The sequence below is a fragment of the Grus americana genome, chromosome 9 (assembly GCF_028858705.1).
Source record: "Grus americana isolate bGruAme1 chromosome 9, bGruAme1.mat, whole genome shotgun sequence".
Classification (NCBI taxonomy): domain Eukaryota; kingdom Metazoa; phylum Chordata; class Aves; order Gruiformes; family Gruidae; genus Grus; species Grus americana.
In genome coordinates, this window is record NC_072860.1 from 970,404 (window position 1) to 984,404 (window position 14,001).

General features: G+C 42.4%; 1 protein-coding gene across 2 annotated transcripts in view; it reads right to left on the minus strand.

Annotated features, from left to right (window-relative positions):
• Positions 1-2,207: 2,207 nt before the first annotated feature.
• The window catches only part of RYK (receptor like tyrosine kinase), a 61,908-nt gene continuing 50,114 nt past the window's right edge, over positions 2,208-14,001 (minus strand). For both annotated transcript variants that reach the window (XM_054835635.1, XM_054835634.1), the window contains exons 11-15: positions 13,516-13,648; positions 11,623-11,732; positions 7,640-7,799; positions 4,078-4,214; positions 2,208-3,246 (exon numbers count right to left, since the gene is read on the minus strand). In XM_054835635.1, the coding sequence (XP_054691610.1) occupies positions 3,135-3,246; positions 4,078-4,214; positions 7,640-7,799; positions 11,623-11,732; positions 13,516-13,648 (652 nt within the window). In that variant the 3' untranslated portion in view covers positions 2,208-3,134. The remainder of the gene's footprint in view (positions 3,247-4,077; positions 4,215-7,639; positions 7,800-11,622; positions 11,733-13,515; positions 13,649-14,001) is intronic.

The window sequence follows — 14,001 nt, forward strand, 5'->3', positions numbered from 1 at the left end:
CACTCCAACTCACACAGCTCTTGCAGAGGTCTCTGGTGACATTGTTTTACAGACTCCACAGCAAGGAGCTATCATGCTCCAGATGGCCAGGAGCAGAGAGGACTGGTCCAACCCCTACCCTGCTGTTTTCCCCAGAAATGTGGTTAGGGCTTTCTCAGCTGGTTCCTTCTCCTTTAGCTCCCCTCTCCTGGCTCTCCCACATACAAAACATCTTTCCTACACATCAAGTCCACAGGTTGTGGCTCTCTGCCAGACCCTGTTACCACCCCTTCAAAGTCAGACTTGTGGAAAACAGATTGAAGAAAGACTATTTGATAGGTTTAGTATGGCCAAAGCCACCACCCTTTTTTTCATCCTCCTCTTGTCAACACAAAACGCGTCTCCATCCTAGTCTGCCACTGGACCTGTAAGCCCGAGGACTCTCATCAACATGTTCTTGCTGCCTCTCCAGCATGAAACATGGTGCCATGCTGGACCTTGGAGAGAGGGTGTATATTTGTATTCTGGTAACAGATATTGATCAATCTGAACTTCAACACTGAGACTTTTCTGTTTACTTTAAGAGCAGAAGCTACCGGTAACATTCTCCTCCCAGAAAACCTGTATTTTTAATCTTCTGCTCGAGTGACCTGCTCCTTGAGAGCTTTCCTAAAGGTGATGGAGCTAAGAAGCATCAAGTGCAGCAGAAGAAAAACGCCAGCACGAAAGCTCACTGCAATTTTGGGTACAATAAATTCCTGCAAGACATCTAGTCAAGGTAGCTCCGCTATCCGCAAAACGCCTACCTTAGCCTTAACCCCTGTAGGTGAAGTGTGTTTAAACGAAAGTAGAATTTCTGAAATTGATAGCTGTATCTATACTTTGACACCACACTAAACCACTTCTCAGTCTCTACTGATGTGCATACTCATCCGGGAGCAGATGAGAAACAGCCTACCGATGTTTCCCATTCCCACAGCTCGTGCCGACTGAGCAGAGCAGCTTGCTCTCACCCACCTCGAGGCCACAGCGGTTAGATGTCACTTCAGATACCTATCGGACCTGAACAAATCTTGCAAGATATACATCTCGTATGCACGTGACTACTACAGTGCACTCGGTGAAGCTATGCCACCCTGCGAAGCACATACAAACACCATTTTCACCCTGGGCTGTTTTCTAATCTCAAGTAAATCTTACAGCTATGACCTCTGTAGATGCCATTGTAACACCGGTCTGGGTACAAACACCACCGCCACTGAAAGCTTTAACCACCAAGACATCGTAAACAAGGAGTTTCCCTCAGTGACTCCAAAACCGACCAAAGGAAACCAGTTTCAATTCATGCAAGCAAACACAGCCCGTCATAACGTGCCCAAACTTGAGCCAGAGAGAAAATTTCCTTCTAGGAGAAAGCAAGGCTTGGTTTGCTAGCCACAGATAACACCGAAGCACAGATAGGAAAGCTCCCGCATTTTGAGGGACACTCCATTTTAGCTCGGCCATGCAAAGGGACAGCCTGAAAGACTGAGAACAGACCGCACAAAGTTCTGCCTCACGTGATGCTAATTAGAAAGGATTAATTTTCTTCAGTAAGAACTCCAGAAAGAACGAAAGCTGCACATCTGCATGACACAGTCAAATCCAGTTGCTTGTACTTGCAGACTAGAGTCTCCTAAAATGCTACGATTGCCACGGAGCCTGTCAGGGCAATGCTCCCAGACATGCAGTTGCACAAACACTTGAGGTCACGGGTGCTTTAATCTGACGATGGTGTGAGACAAAAGGCGATTTTTTTTCATGTTTCACATTGTGCTAAAGTGCAACCTGCCTCATGGTGCCACCATGGAGAGGATGCAATCTACAGTTCACTTGGAGAACTGGAAGTTGTTCTGCAAATAACTTTGTTATATATAGAATATGAAATTTACTGAGGCTGAATCAACGGATGACCACACGCTTTCCTGAAATACCTTTTTCGGTCCTCTTCAGTAACGCTCAACTCAAAATAGCCAGGGGTGGAATGGACATTTGGGCTCAGGAAGGCAGCAGGACAATATATTAAGTCTCAGGGACTGGTTGTGCCGGGAGGGAGGCAGGCGACCCACCTTGTCTTTGTACCAACTCCAGCCCAATGGCCACCACCAACCTGCAAGTTCAGTACACAGGGCAATGCGAGGGACCAAGCTTTCACATTAGACATAGAAAAACATTCTTTACTCTGCAAGTGTCTTTACAAATATATATTTATATATTTAAGCCCATTTCAGGCCATAAAAGCCCATAAAAAACAACCAGTACCTTTTGGAACAAGAGAAACTGCAATCCAGAAGTCTGAGGTGAAAGACTCCCACACAAGGGCTGCTTTGGCGCTTCTCTGAAGGCCTCTATTTAGCACATAAAACCATCTTAAAAATCACATCAGCCTTTTATCTGCAAGGAGGGGCACCGTTTTTACCCCTTTACCTTTACTATTCTCTGTATGAGGTAAACTGGAATCACTTTTACATAATCACTTACTGCTTTAAAAAAGGGGATATTGTATCCTGAAGACCAGCTTTTTCAAAAAACATTCGTGAATGGGTTAAAAAAAAAAGTAAGATGCCGCTTGTGGATCCAACCACAATGTGCTGTTGTCTCAAAATAGAAGAAGTTGATACTAAAAAGCTATTCCAGATACATACAAGTACAAACACTAGAGCTGGTCAGAAAGATTCAGTTTCAATATTTTTAAAAAGCAGGGAAAATTTTCTGCACCGTGGCTTTTGCATTAATTTCCCCATCCTCATTTTTTTACCAGTTCCATATACCCTTCAAAAAAAAAAAAAAATCACGTGTGTTTTAAGAGTGCAATAGTCCATCCAAATCTTGTGTTTACGTTCACTATCACTACACTTTAAAAATCCTGATGGCAAATAAAAAGGTCTCGATTTAACTTAGCAAAAGTGATATCTAGAAAATATTCAACATCAAGAGGTCTTACAAAAAAACTTCAGACTACTAAAGCATTCTAAGGCACAGTGTTTTGGAAGAAGTGCTTTCTCCCTTTGGTGTTGCTTTATACACATCACGTGTGTGAGTCCGAGCGACGCATGGAGCTGCAGATGTATGCCATGCCTTCTCCCAATCAGTGAATTGAATCATCTTCTGCAGTTTCAGACGTAAGCTCCCAATGCTGCATGAAATTCAGTTAAACATTGCACCAGCTGCTGAAACTTGGGTCTTTCTTCAGGATCTAGGGCCCAACAGCAGGCCATCACAGCAAACCTGGAAGAAAAAGACAAACAGAAGACATGAGAACGGAAGCCAGGTGACCACCGTCCCAGCTTTGGTGTTAGAAAACCTGCAGACCCGAGAGACAAAAGGAACCACGTATCTGATACACAGTGCCGAACAACTCCTTCGGAAGGCAGACACCTGGAACGATCAATAAACGTGCTGTGACTGGAAGCGCTGGTTTGATTAGGATACGAGTCAGAGGTGATCCAGAAGGAAGCAATACACAGTTCATTGGAAATTGCTCAACTATTGTAAAAAGCACAGTTCAAAGTGTTTCCGTGGCAGGTTTACGGGAAGGGGATTTGGAAGAACACGTGAGGCAGAAGGTAGCGCCTGTGCGCTTGTGTTCTCTTATACCATTAGGATTACGAATAAACACCTCGAGCGCTGCCAATTTAACTCCATTACACACAGCACGTCTCCATAGTCTTGCTGAGAGAACAGACGTTCCCTCTACCTGCTAACCTAGTGGCTTCCTACACTGCAGCCCCACAAACACTGAGCTGAAGACCCCTCAGCCCCTTTGCCGGCCTCCTCCCGACCTGCTGATCAACCCCATTGCTCCCATATGTCGGAATAAGGAAGAGAGTTGGGTCAGGATTAGGTGAAACTTGACAACAACAACAAAAAGCAGCAATTAACTTTAGCCCAAGTTCCTACACGTAGGTCACTGAAGCCACACAAATACTTACATGAGGCTCAGCCTAAGAAGCAGAATAAACAGGCAGGGGAAGGCAAACCTGGCTCTTTCACCGCTAAGCCTGGCTTAACATGCTGCTTAAAAACCAGACGTTTTATCACCTCTCCAAAAACACTTACAGTTCATCAGGGCAGTTGATTGGCTGAGCTATTCGATAGCCATCCTTTAAATAAGCAGCCATCTCAAAGGGGTCGATATCCACATACGGAGTCTGTCCTAAAGTCATCAGCTCCCACAGCGTTACTCCGAAGGCCCACTAAAAAGAAATAGCGTACAGCATTAATGGAGCACGCTGAATTTTGAGAACTCCTTCAGACGTTCCGCAAAATCAGCCATGAGTAAGAATACACAGAGTAAGAAAGCTTTACAGAAAGGTTACACATGTCCAAGTTCAACACAACAATGCTTTGTCTTGAACGGGCACAATTAAGAATCACAGAACAGGTGTTAAACTGAACTAAAATTAAAATCTTAGTGCACAAAGACTTAAGTGCTAGAAAATCATGTATTTACTGCATTTTTCCAATATGACATTTCAAAACACTTTAACGAATATTAAGCACTAAACTCACTGTTTTGAAAAAATTAACAAATTTATACTACATTTTACCTCTTCAAAACACTACATGAAATTCCTCAAAGGTCAGTAAAACCCAAAGGTGCAGAAGAGCAGACTGAATGAAACCATTGTTTTTTTAAAAATCAAAGTCTGTATATTTAAAAATCTGTATATTTTAAGTATATGCTCAGAAGTAGGACTCATAAGAAAAAGATTTCATCTAAGTAAACCTGACAGCTGGATCAGCATTCGACACATCATCCAGTTGACGATACTTGCCAAAAGGAGCTTATGGTGATGAAAAAAATCAATCAATCCATGTGCAAGCACAAGTAAAATGATTTACTAGCTGGTATCAAGAGACAAAAACATAGATGGTGCTGATACTGCACAGTGATGATTCACCACTGAGGTTACAAGTGCTGAAAACATCATGATTTATTAAGAAGGGGCGGAATTCTGCAAGCCTCGAAAGATTCTTGGTTTTAATCAAAGGAAACCTCTCGAGCAAAGCCTGAAGTAAGGGACGCTGTTGGTGCATGCCGATGGGTAGCTCAGAGCTGGAGAACGGCAGGGGCAGAGATGCTCAACAGCCGTCCGTTAGCAGCGTGGGAAGGACACCCTCTTTATCCGCAGTTAAGAAAAATGCCAAGGTGCACCAAGAACATGAGAATAAAGGGCAACTCAAGCAAAACTACTTTGAGAATAGAGCTATTTCTAATCCGTAAGTAGCTGCATAAAAATGGCATAAAGAGGTGCAGAGCTTCATGTCCAACAGAGGGGAAAAAAACCCACAGAATTAAAATTCAACAGGAACCGTGTTTTGTTTTTCTGCGCTTTGGCTGACTGATATAACTGCTGGCAGAGGAGGAACACATTAGGAATGTCTCAAGCCAGCAAAACCATTTTAAAGAAATGCATCCAAAAAGCAAGCCTAGAGCACATGCCAACTGCATCTTAACTGACACCACCTAAATTGTTTGTAACAGATTTCACCACTGATTGCAAGTTAAACGCAATCGATAACTAGATTTGCTCCTAGCAAGCAGACAAAAACATATTACACCACGTTTGTGAAAAGCATCCAGGTAAATGCAAAGCTGTTTTTTAGGGCAGATAGTATTTTCCACACCCAGAAGAGCGGTCCATTTTTGCACCCTGCAAAACTCAGCTAGCTACATAAGCAAAGTTAAGAACTATGTATTAGAAGCGGAGTTGCGTTTATCCCTATATAATGCGAAAAGGAGTTTTGTGTTAAAATAGTGCGGACTATATGCTGAATTGCGCTTGAGTTTTCTGAAATGGTCCTGTACCGAGGTGCCTTCATCCTAATAAAATTCTACATTCCGCTGCCAGTGTTACGCAAGCTTTTATTTCCAAGCGCAGTCTTCACGAACAGTGAATGCTTTTGCGTTCCAGATTAAGAAATCAACATTTAATTGATCCCATTTAGTATTATAAAAACAGGCTTTTACAGGCAACTTCCTATTTCCTGTTCTGTCTTCAAGTTTGGTGTAACACAAAACCCTACGCCTTTTCCAATGAGTACAGAAGTATTTCTGGAGCAGAGCTCACTCCTTCCCTTTTTTGTTTTGTTTTTGTTTATGTGGCTTGAGCACTAGCAGAAAGACCTCCTAGCTAAGGCAGGAAAGAGAGGGTGGAAGCAGGAGACAGCTACATGAGGAATACAGTGAGAACACATCAGCATACGGGGATGGAGTTTGGAAGAAACAAAGCTCAAACTACCAAGAAATGCCCATAGAGGAAGGCATTCGGGCTGCACTGAAGCCGAGCGCGTACACACCAGACCACTGTACCAGACAGGATGCATTCGAGAGTGCCGAAGGAGCAGGGTGATGTCATTGCAACGCTGCTCTCATCATCTTTGAAAAGCCATCGCAACCAGGGGAGGTTGCTGACAACTGGACAAAAGGTCCCCTCTTGACGAGGTGGGATCTGGGGAACTATGGGCCAGGTAGTCTAACACCAGGTCCCACTGCTCTTGGGAGCAGGAGACCCCGAAGTCACTTCCATACGTACGAAGCACAAAGGTGTCTGGGAACAGCCAGCGTGGATTTATCGAGGGCAAACGGTGTCTAACCTGACCGGTCCTCTGCTGAGAAGATATTGTTAGAGGACACAGGGTGAGCAAGGGATGTCCACCTTGACTTTGGCAAAGCCTTTGACGTTATCTTCCACAGCATCCTTATACCAAATTAGTGAGATGTTGACATTAAAGTGGCTGTACTGCTGGACTCAAACTGCTGTTACCAGCAGTAGTCATCCAACTAACAGCTGGCTACCAGTGGCACTGCTCAGGAATCCGTACCGCTGTCTTCAGTAACAACCTGGACTCAGGAATCCGTACCGCTGTCTTCAGTAACAACCTGGACTCAGGAATCCGTACCGCTGTCTTCAGTAACAACCTGGACTCAGGAAGTTCGTGGATGATACCAATCTGGTCAGAGAAGACAGGGTTCTGCAGAAGGACCTCGAGAAGCTGGAGAAACGGGCTGCAGGGACCTCAAAGTTCATGGAAAGCAAATGCAAAGTCCCGCATCTGGGAGGGGATGTCCCCGTGCGGCAGGACTGGCTGGGGCCGGCCACCTGGACAGTGGCTTTGCAGAAAGGGACCTGGGGGGCCTGGTGAGCAAGCTGAACACATCAGCAGCTTGCCCTTGAAGCAAAAGAAGCCGGCTGCATTCTGCAGTGTGTCAGCATCAGCGTAGCCGGCAGGTCAAGGGAAACAATTCTTCCCCCCTCTTTTCTCTGTCTGTGAAACCGCAACTGAAATATTGTTGTGGACTCTGGATCACGTTCATTCAGCCACCAGGCAAGTCCCAGTACAGATTGCTCACTGAATTTAATTGCCTTTTTTACTAACACAACTGAGAACAAGGTGCGACGGACAATTCTGCCATGCAAGACGGGCCCGCTTGACCTTTGAACTACCCGCCACAAGCAGCAAGTGCAGGAAGCAGGTGTACAGATGGTGTCCTGGACAAATCACTTATCTATTCAGCACCATGATTCTCCAAGGGTTGAAAAAAGGGAAAAATATCAACAAAATATATCTACAAAATATAAGAGGAAAAAAAACCCCAAACCAACAAAGAACTTACCACATCACTAGCACTGGAAAATTCATTGTTAACCAGGCTTTCAAGAGCCATCCATCGAACTGGTCTGTTTTCATTATCTCCCAGACAATGGTAATCCATAGGAAACAGGTCTCGAGATAGCGCGTTGTCTGTTATCTTAACCTGAAGTGCATCGTCAATGCTAATTTAAAAGAACAGAAGTATTTAGCAAACCTGACATTACAGTTTTACAGAAAATATTTATGCTCAACCTTAAGTTTCAGGCTCGGGATTTAATTGGGGAATGCTAATCACACTATCAACATCTCAAAGGACTAGAATTCTTCTAGATCAAGACACCCTTTATTCTGGGATTACCAACTATTATCAAAGAACATATTTATTCTGTGCTAAGAGATAAGCACTAGAAAAATCAGCAGTCTTTGATTAAATAAAATCAAACATTTACAAGTGCAAAAAATATAGTTAAAGTAAACAAGCAACTCCCTTAAATTATTCCTGCTCCCTCGGAGATCCTCTATCAGATCAATTAAAATTTTACCTATAGTACCTCTGTAGCAATAATGAGCCAAAGATTTAAGCAAAGCAAGATCCAGTAATATCTCGTTAAAGCAACCAATATTATTTGTGGCCTTAAAGCTTGTCTCTAATCAAGCAAGCTGGTAAGATCTTATTTCTTCCCCTCAACGAGAGGTAATTCGTTCTGACTGTTGTCAGAAATAAGATACTGGCTAAGGGAAACTGACTTTTAATCAACAAAAGATGACTCAAAAAAGCACACGGAGCCTACTGATGTTGTCCCTCCCCCGTGCAGGATGTTAATTCATATTCTTGTGAACTTAAAGCGTGTAATAAAGTTGAATGTTCTCATGAACAGCTGACTTCAGAATATGGGTAAGATGTTGGCTTTAACATCTTATGAGAAAAATAAAGAAATAACATCAAGTTGGGAGGGTTGTAACAAAATGATGTTTGCTGTCCTTTTGTTTCATCAAGTATTTATTTCGATGAGAAAAATTAAATAGAAATGCTGAATTTGTGTGTTTCCCACATCGCTATCTCAAGTACCTTCTTATTTATCCCATTTCTATGCACTCTCAGGTCAGTTCACTGCCTTTAAAATTTATAACCAGGAAATTTTCATATCTAATCACTCTTAAGAGTTCAGAGAAATTCCTAGAAGGCCTGTTTATAAACAAATACGATACAAAGGGTAATTTTCCAGCAACTAGAGAGCTACGACTCCTGTAATCCTTATGTCCACTCTAACCGGGCTCAACTGCACCATGGGCATTTGAGACCAAGAGTATTTCTCCCCTTCACAAACCTGCCAAGACCACTGCGATCCTGGCTCCCTTCCCAGAAGTAGGGTACAGGTACGTACGTCTGATACGCTTCATACCAACTCCTCCCAGTCTTTCACCATACAGGAATAGACCTGGGGAACAAAGGGGTGGCAGATGAACAAAGCCCTTCAAGGAAGCCTGGCTACTGGATTCTATATCCTGGCTATCTTTTTCTCTTTAGGCTAGCCCAGGATTTCTTGTACTGCAGCACACTGCAGTAGATGCTCAGCTTCTGCCCACATTTCCCATGAAGAAGTAGTACCAGGTGCACTATGAATTGATTTTTCCTGCCAGCAACTCCAGATCACATGTATGGCAACTAAAGCGAAGTCGGACTTTGCCCCAGGAGGGCAGGGAGTCAAGCTGTCTGGACTGCCGAACCTTCACACAGCAAGGGCACGAGGCAATTAATTCACTGCACAGAAATGAGAGGTCAAAGTAATTTTCCCAGAGCACTGTTTGTGATCTTTGTCTCCTGTTGTACCACTTCTAACTCAACATGCTCAGAAAGGAAAAGCAAAAGGAATTCGGGAAAGAGTCGCTAAGGAACTGCATCAAACCAAGCATCCTTACATAGCACAAGAGCCAGGAAAGATTCTGCTGGACCAGCTTGGTGGCACTAGCTCAAAAGCACAAGGGATGGCTTCAGGGTGGATCTCCCCGCTCCCTGTCCCAGCATTCACTACACCAGCAGCGCCTGATGCCAGTGGTGCCAGTGCAACTGGTGCAGTGGATAAAAGAATATCCCAGGACAAGCGTGAGTGCTTAAGCGTCCCCCAGCTTTTTCTCTTAGCCCCTGGGATGCAACGTCAGAAACTCTGTTGGCTCTGGTTGGGACGTGTGAGGAACCAGGTGACAGACTGAATCTGAGAGGACCAAGTGGTTTTGCGGACAGAAGCACAAAGGACAAAAGCAGTAACAACAGTGACCTCTGATGACCCCGAGGGGCTAGGCAGGGAAGTGAGTCCGAATTTCGGGAGTACGACCTATCCTGATGTTGGAAATGTCACCCATATTTTACTAGTAATTGCTGAGCCAGATGTTCAGAGCTCTCTAATGGACAGCAGTGGCACGGCCCCAATGCAGACCACACACCAGAAGGCGTGCCGTCCATGAGAAGCGCAGAGGCAGAAACTGGGCTTCCACTTCAAGGACTACGTAGGAACAATGAAAGCAAACCCCCAGTCAAAAAGGGGTACAACAACGTGGTTGAACAACTTTGCCATGAAGATATTGGAGGGACTGATGCCTTGAAGATCCTAGGAGGTATTTCCAAGCATATACTGGAAAACACGTTGGCAAATAAAGGAAAAACACAAAGGTGGCAAAAAGTTGAAAGAGATGGAAGCCAAAGAACAGGGACCGAGACAGTAACTCGGTCACAACTCCTGCCCGGGCAACCAAGAAACCTGAAGATTTGAGAGTGTGCTCCAGTCTTTACTGTAGGTGTTGTTAAGGCAAAAAGCCTCTCAGATTACATGTAATGCGAGATGTGGGCAGTAATTCTGAGAAATTAACTAGTTTATCAATAATATTTTCATAAAACAGACACAAGAAGAATCAAGCAAATGACTAAAGGACAAGGCATTTTATTTTCTTCCAAAGCTAAATGAAGCATTGTAACTGAAGGAATGCAAGATGTGCAATCATCCCAAGTGATCCAATGATGATGTACTGTTTCATAAATGAAATTATTTATGATAAAGCAGAGCTCAAAGCTCAAAATCACCTCTAACAGCCAATTTCAGGTTAAAGGCTTTATATTCATCAGTAGAAGTTACTTCACTGTCTGACAATTTGGACACAGCTCTGGGGTCTAACCCAAAGGTTGGTTCTTTCTCCTTTTCCTTCATTGCTAATTCATTAATAAACCAGTACTTGTCCTTTGAGGGGGGAGGCAAAAAGGAGAAGTGTCTCTCCAAAACAAGAACTTGAATTCAATGCTTCAAACACGGTCATGAATTCTGAAAAGTACCTGTATTACGTTACTTGCAGATATCCTAAGACTAACTGCCCCTTTCAGTATTTTCAGATATTAAGTTTAGTATTTTCTATGTTTCCCCTTGTTAGGTATGAAAGCAGGTGGAGAATGAGCACAGTTGGTGGTCTCCAAGTGATTTGGTTTACAGAATCCACCAAACACCTCAATCTCTACATTTTGAGGGCATATTCCAGTCAGAAGATGGTCTCAAACCCTACTTCAGCATTCCTACCATTTACAGAGCACATTCCTATCGACCCATCATTTCACAACTACGAAATCTATCAGGGATCAAAGCCATTTTCAAACCAACTTCATACAAAAAAAAAAATCTATCCATTGGTAAATGGCCAAAGATAGTCCAAGTTTTTATTAAAGTTTAAGTGAGGCTTCAATATTTTTCAAGCCTTTGAAAAAAAAAAAACCCACAAGGGTAGACAAAACCTAGCAAAAGTATTTAAGATGAGGATATTCTGCTTTCTTGAAAACCATGCTTTCTGGTTTATCTGACATGCAGAGGAAAACAACTTCACTGACAAGAATATTCACCCAAAATTTGAAAAAAACCCCACAGTGGTATATTTTGAAGTAGTGATCAGATCAATTGGAGAAAGCCCTACCTAGCCCTAGCTACTAACGCTAGCCCGCACGATGACTCTACCCCCTTTAGTACTTACACACAGTTTCTAGCAGCCAGGTCTTTGTGAATGACCTCCCGTCTGGCCAAGTAACTCATTCCACAGGCAATCTGAATAGCCATATGTACAAGATCCTGCTGGGAAATTGCCTGCAAGAGGACAGAAGAACAATTATTGCAAAACTCCAGGCCCAGTTCCTGCTAGTTTAGTAGTTTTGTTATTTCCTAGTGCCCCCTCCTCTCCCCTGTTAGTGGCTGAGGCTTTCTAGTACCTTACTACAGACACTACCATCAGTCAAAAACTTACGGAGACTCCTTATTCCAAATTTTAACTACTTCTTTTGTTTTGACATGCCAGAGGCAAATGTTTCCAATTTGCAACTGCCTGCCACAGCTTTTCCTTTGATTAGTGGTGAATATAGGCAAAAATGGTCAATTTTACCCTTCTTACCCCACTTTTTTCACTTTGTTTCTCTTGAAACCAATTCATTTTCAGGCAGGAGAGCACAAACAGTACAGTTCTTGTTGCTATCTGTTGCTGAAAACTAGTATCAAAGGCTGTTGGCTCCATCTTCTACACCTTCACAGTCCTCTATAAATTAAACCCTTGCGCATACTTATACCCTGGGCTCGCTCTTTCATTTCTAGTGTTTCAGAAACTGCAGTTGGTTGACACACTGAAGCTGGGAGATTGGGCTTAAAATAAACCAAATAATAAATTTAAACAGTAATAAACCAGCTTCTTCGTTAACCAGTTGTTATTAAGAACAATAGCCATGTATTATTTCAGAAAAGTCAAGAGTTTGCTGTAGGTATTTGTAGGAGAGCTCCATCTTATAAATAAGTATCGAGGACACCATATGTCCCATTTTTTGATAGTTAAGGTATGGTCATACCTAGCTACTATGCAACACCTGTGTGACATAACACAGATTATAAATATAATTTCTGTTTAAATTCTTGGAAAGGGATATTAGTGTGTTGCACAGGGATTTAACTCAGATTAAGCAGCAAACCAAGTAAAAATCAAAGTTGAAAGATCGTAGCAGCTTAACGCAACTTGTAAATTAACAGAGGTAGGTGGCCCTTGCTAGTTTGAAATCTGGTATGTAATGGGGACAAACGCTGACCTCAGGAAATAAGATTCCATTTTGTGCTTGATTTAGTCTAAAGACAGAAGCCAAAGCAAGGTGACGTCAAGGAAAAGACAAGATAATCCTAACAAAAGGGATAGTTTTACTAAATATACACATCCATCATTAAACACTTATTCCAGATTTTTAAAAATAAGCAAAATATGTTCTCGTCTAGGAATATTTTCTCACTTCTCATGAAACATATACAACAGGTTCCACTGAAACACAGTAAAAGTTATGAATGCTGCAGAGCACCCACAGCAGTATAAAGAAAAAAGTCAGCAGAGATCACTTCCTTTAGTATCTAAAGTTAAATAAATCCAGTTGTTTTAATTAACTGCAAGTCTACAGCAGCACCTTAAAAGTTTAACAGAAGTGCTTTATGCTTACTATAGAATAATTAAGAACTAAAGGGATAATCTATTAATTATACAAAAAAAAATCAGTAAATCTGAAATTTCTCCATACACAATTTTCCCCCATGTAGTCTAACTTAAATCCACAATCATATACCATTTTCTTTATTTTTTAATGGCTTTTTTTTTTTTTTAACGTACCAGCTACTACCCTAATCAGAGTTTAACTCGGCTTCACGGTCTCTGAATGTCTGCGGTAACACAGCCGAGAACGTTTTCCTCGTATGAATCAAGACAAACACTAGGGAACCTGCTTGCCAATTCTTTCATTGTCCCAACCGAGCAGGCGAATACCACAACTATTTCTTTTAAGGCACATAACACAGATGAGAAACCACGTCTAAGTTCAACAGGCAAGAATCCCCAGATTTTCGAGTGTACCTGAGGATTGTTGGCCTCTACCAGCTTGCACTGTCGCAAGAATAGTTTAAGGTTCCCCCAGTTCATGTACGGCAGCAGCACCATGGGTTTCTCTCCCTCTTCTATACAGACGTGAGTGATGGGTAGCAGATTCCTGGAAGACAAGGAGAGAAATTCCTAACATTATAAAAACGAAGTGTGATAAAAATCTTCTCGATCCCTAAACACAAGTAACTCAACATTGAAGAAAAGTATTAATCTTGCATTACAAATTGCAGAGCACAAGGTCTCCAAATAATTGAAGCCCTAGACATTAAAAAAGAGAGATATTTGAGTACTTCCCCATTGAGAAGAACCCTCCAAATGTTTTCACTTGGTCCAAAAGGGCTGAAATAAATTTCTGTGAATACAAGTTATCTTTTATATTAAGAAGCGATATACGCTCGACTTGGAAGTGTATCATTCTAAATGCAACTACGGATATAAAACATACAGCTCAGTAGTTTA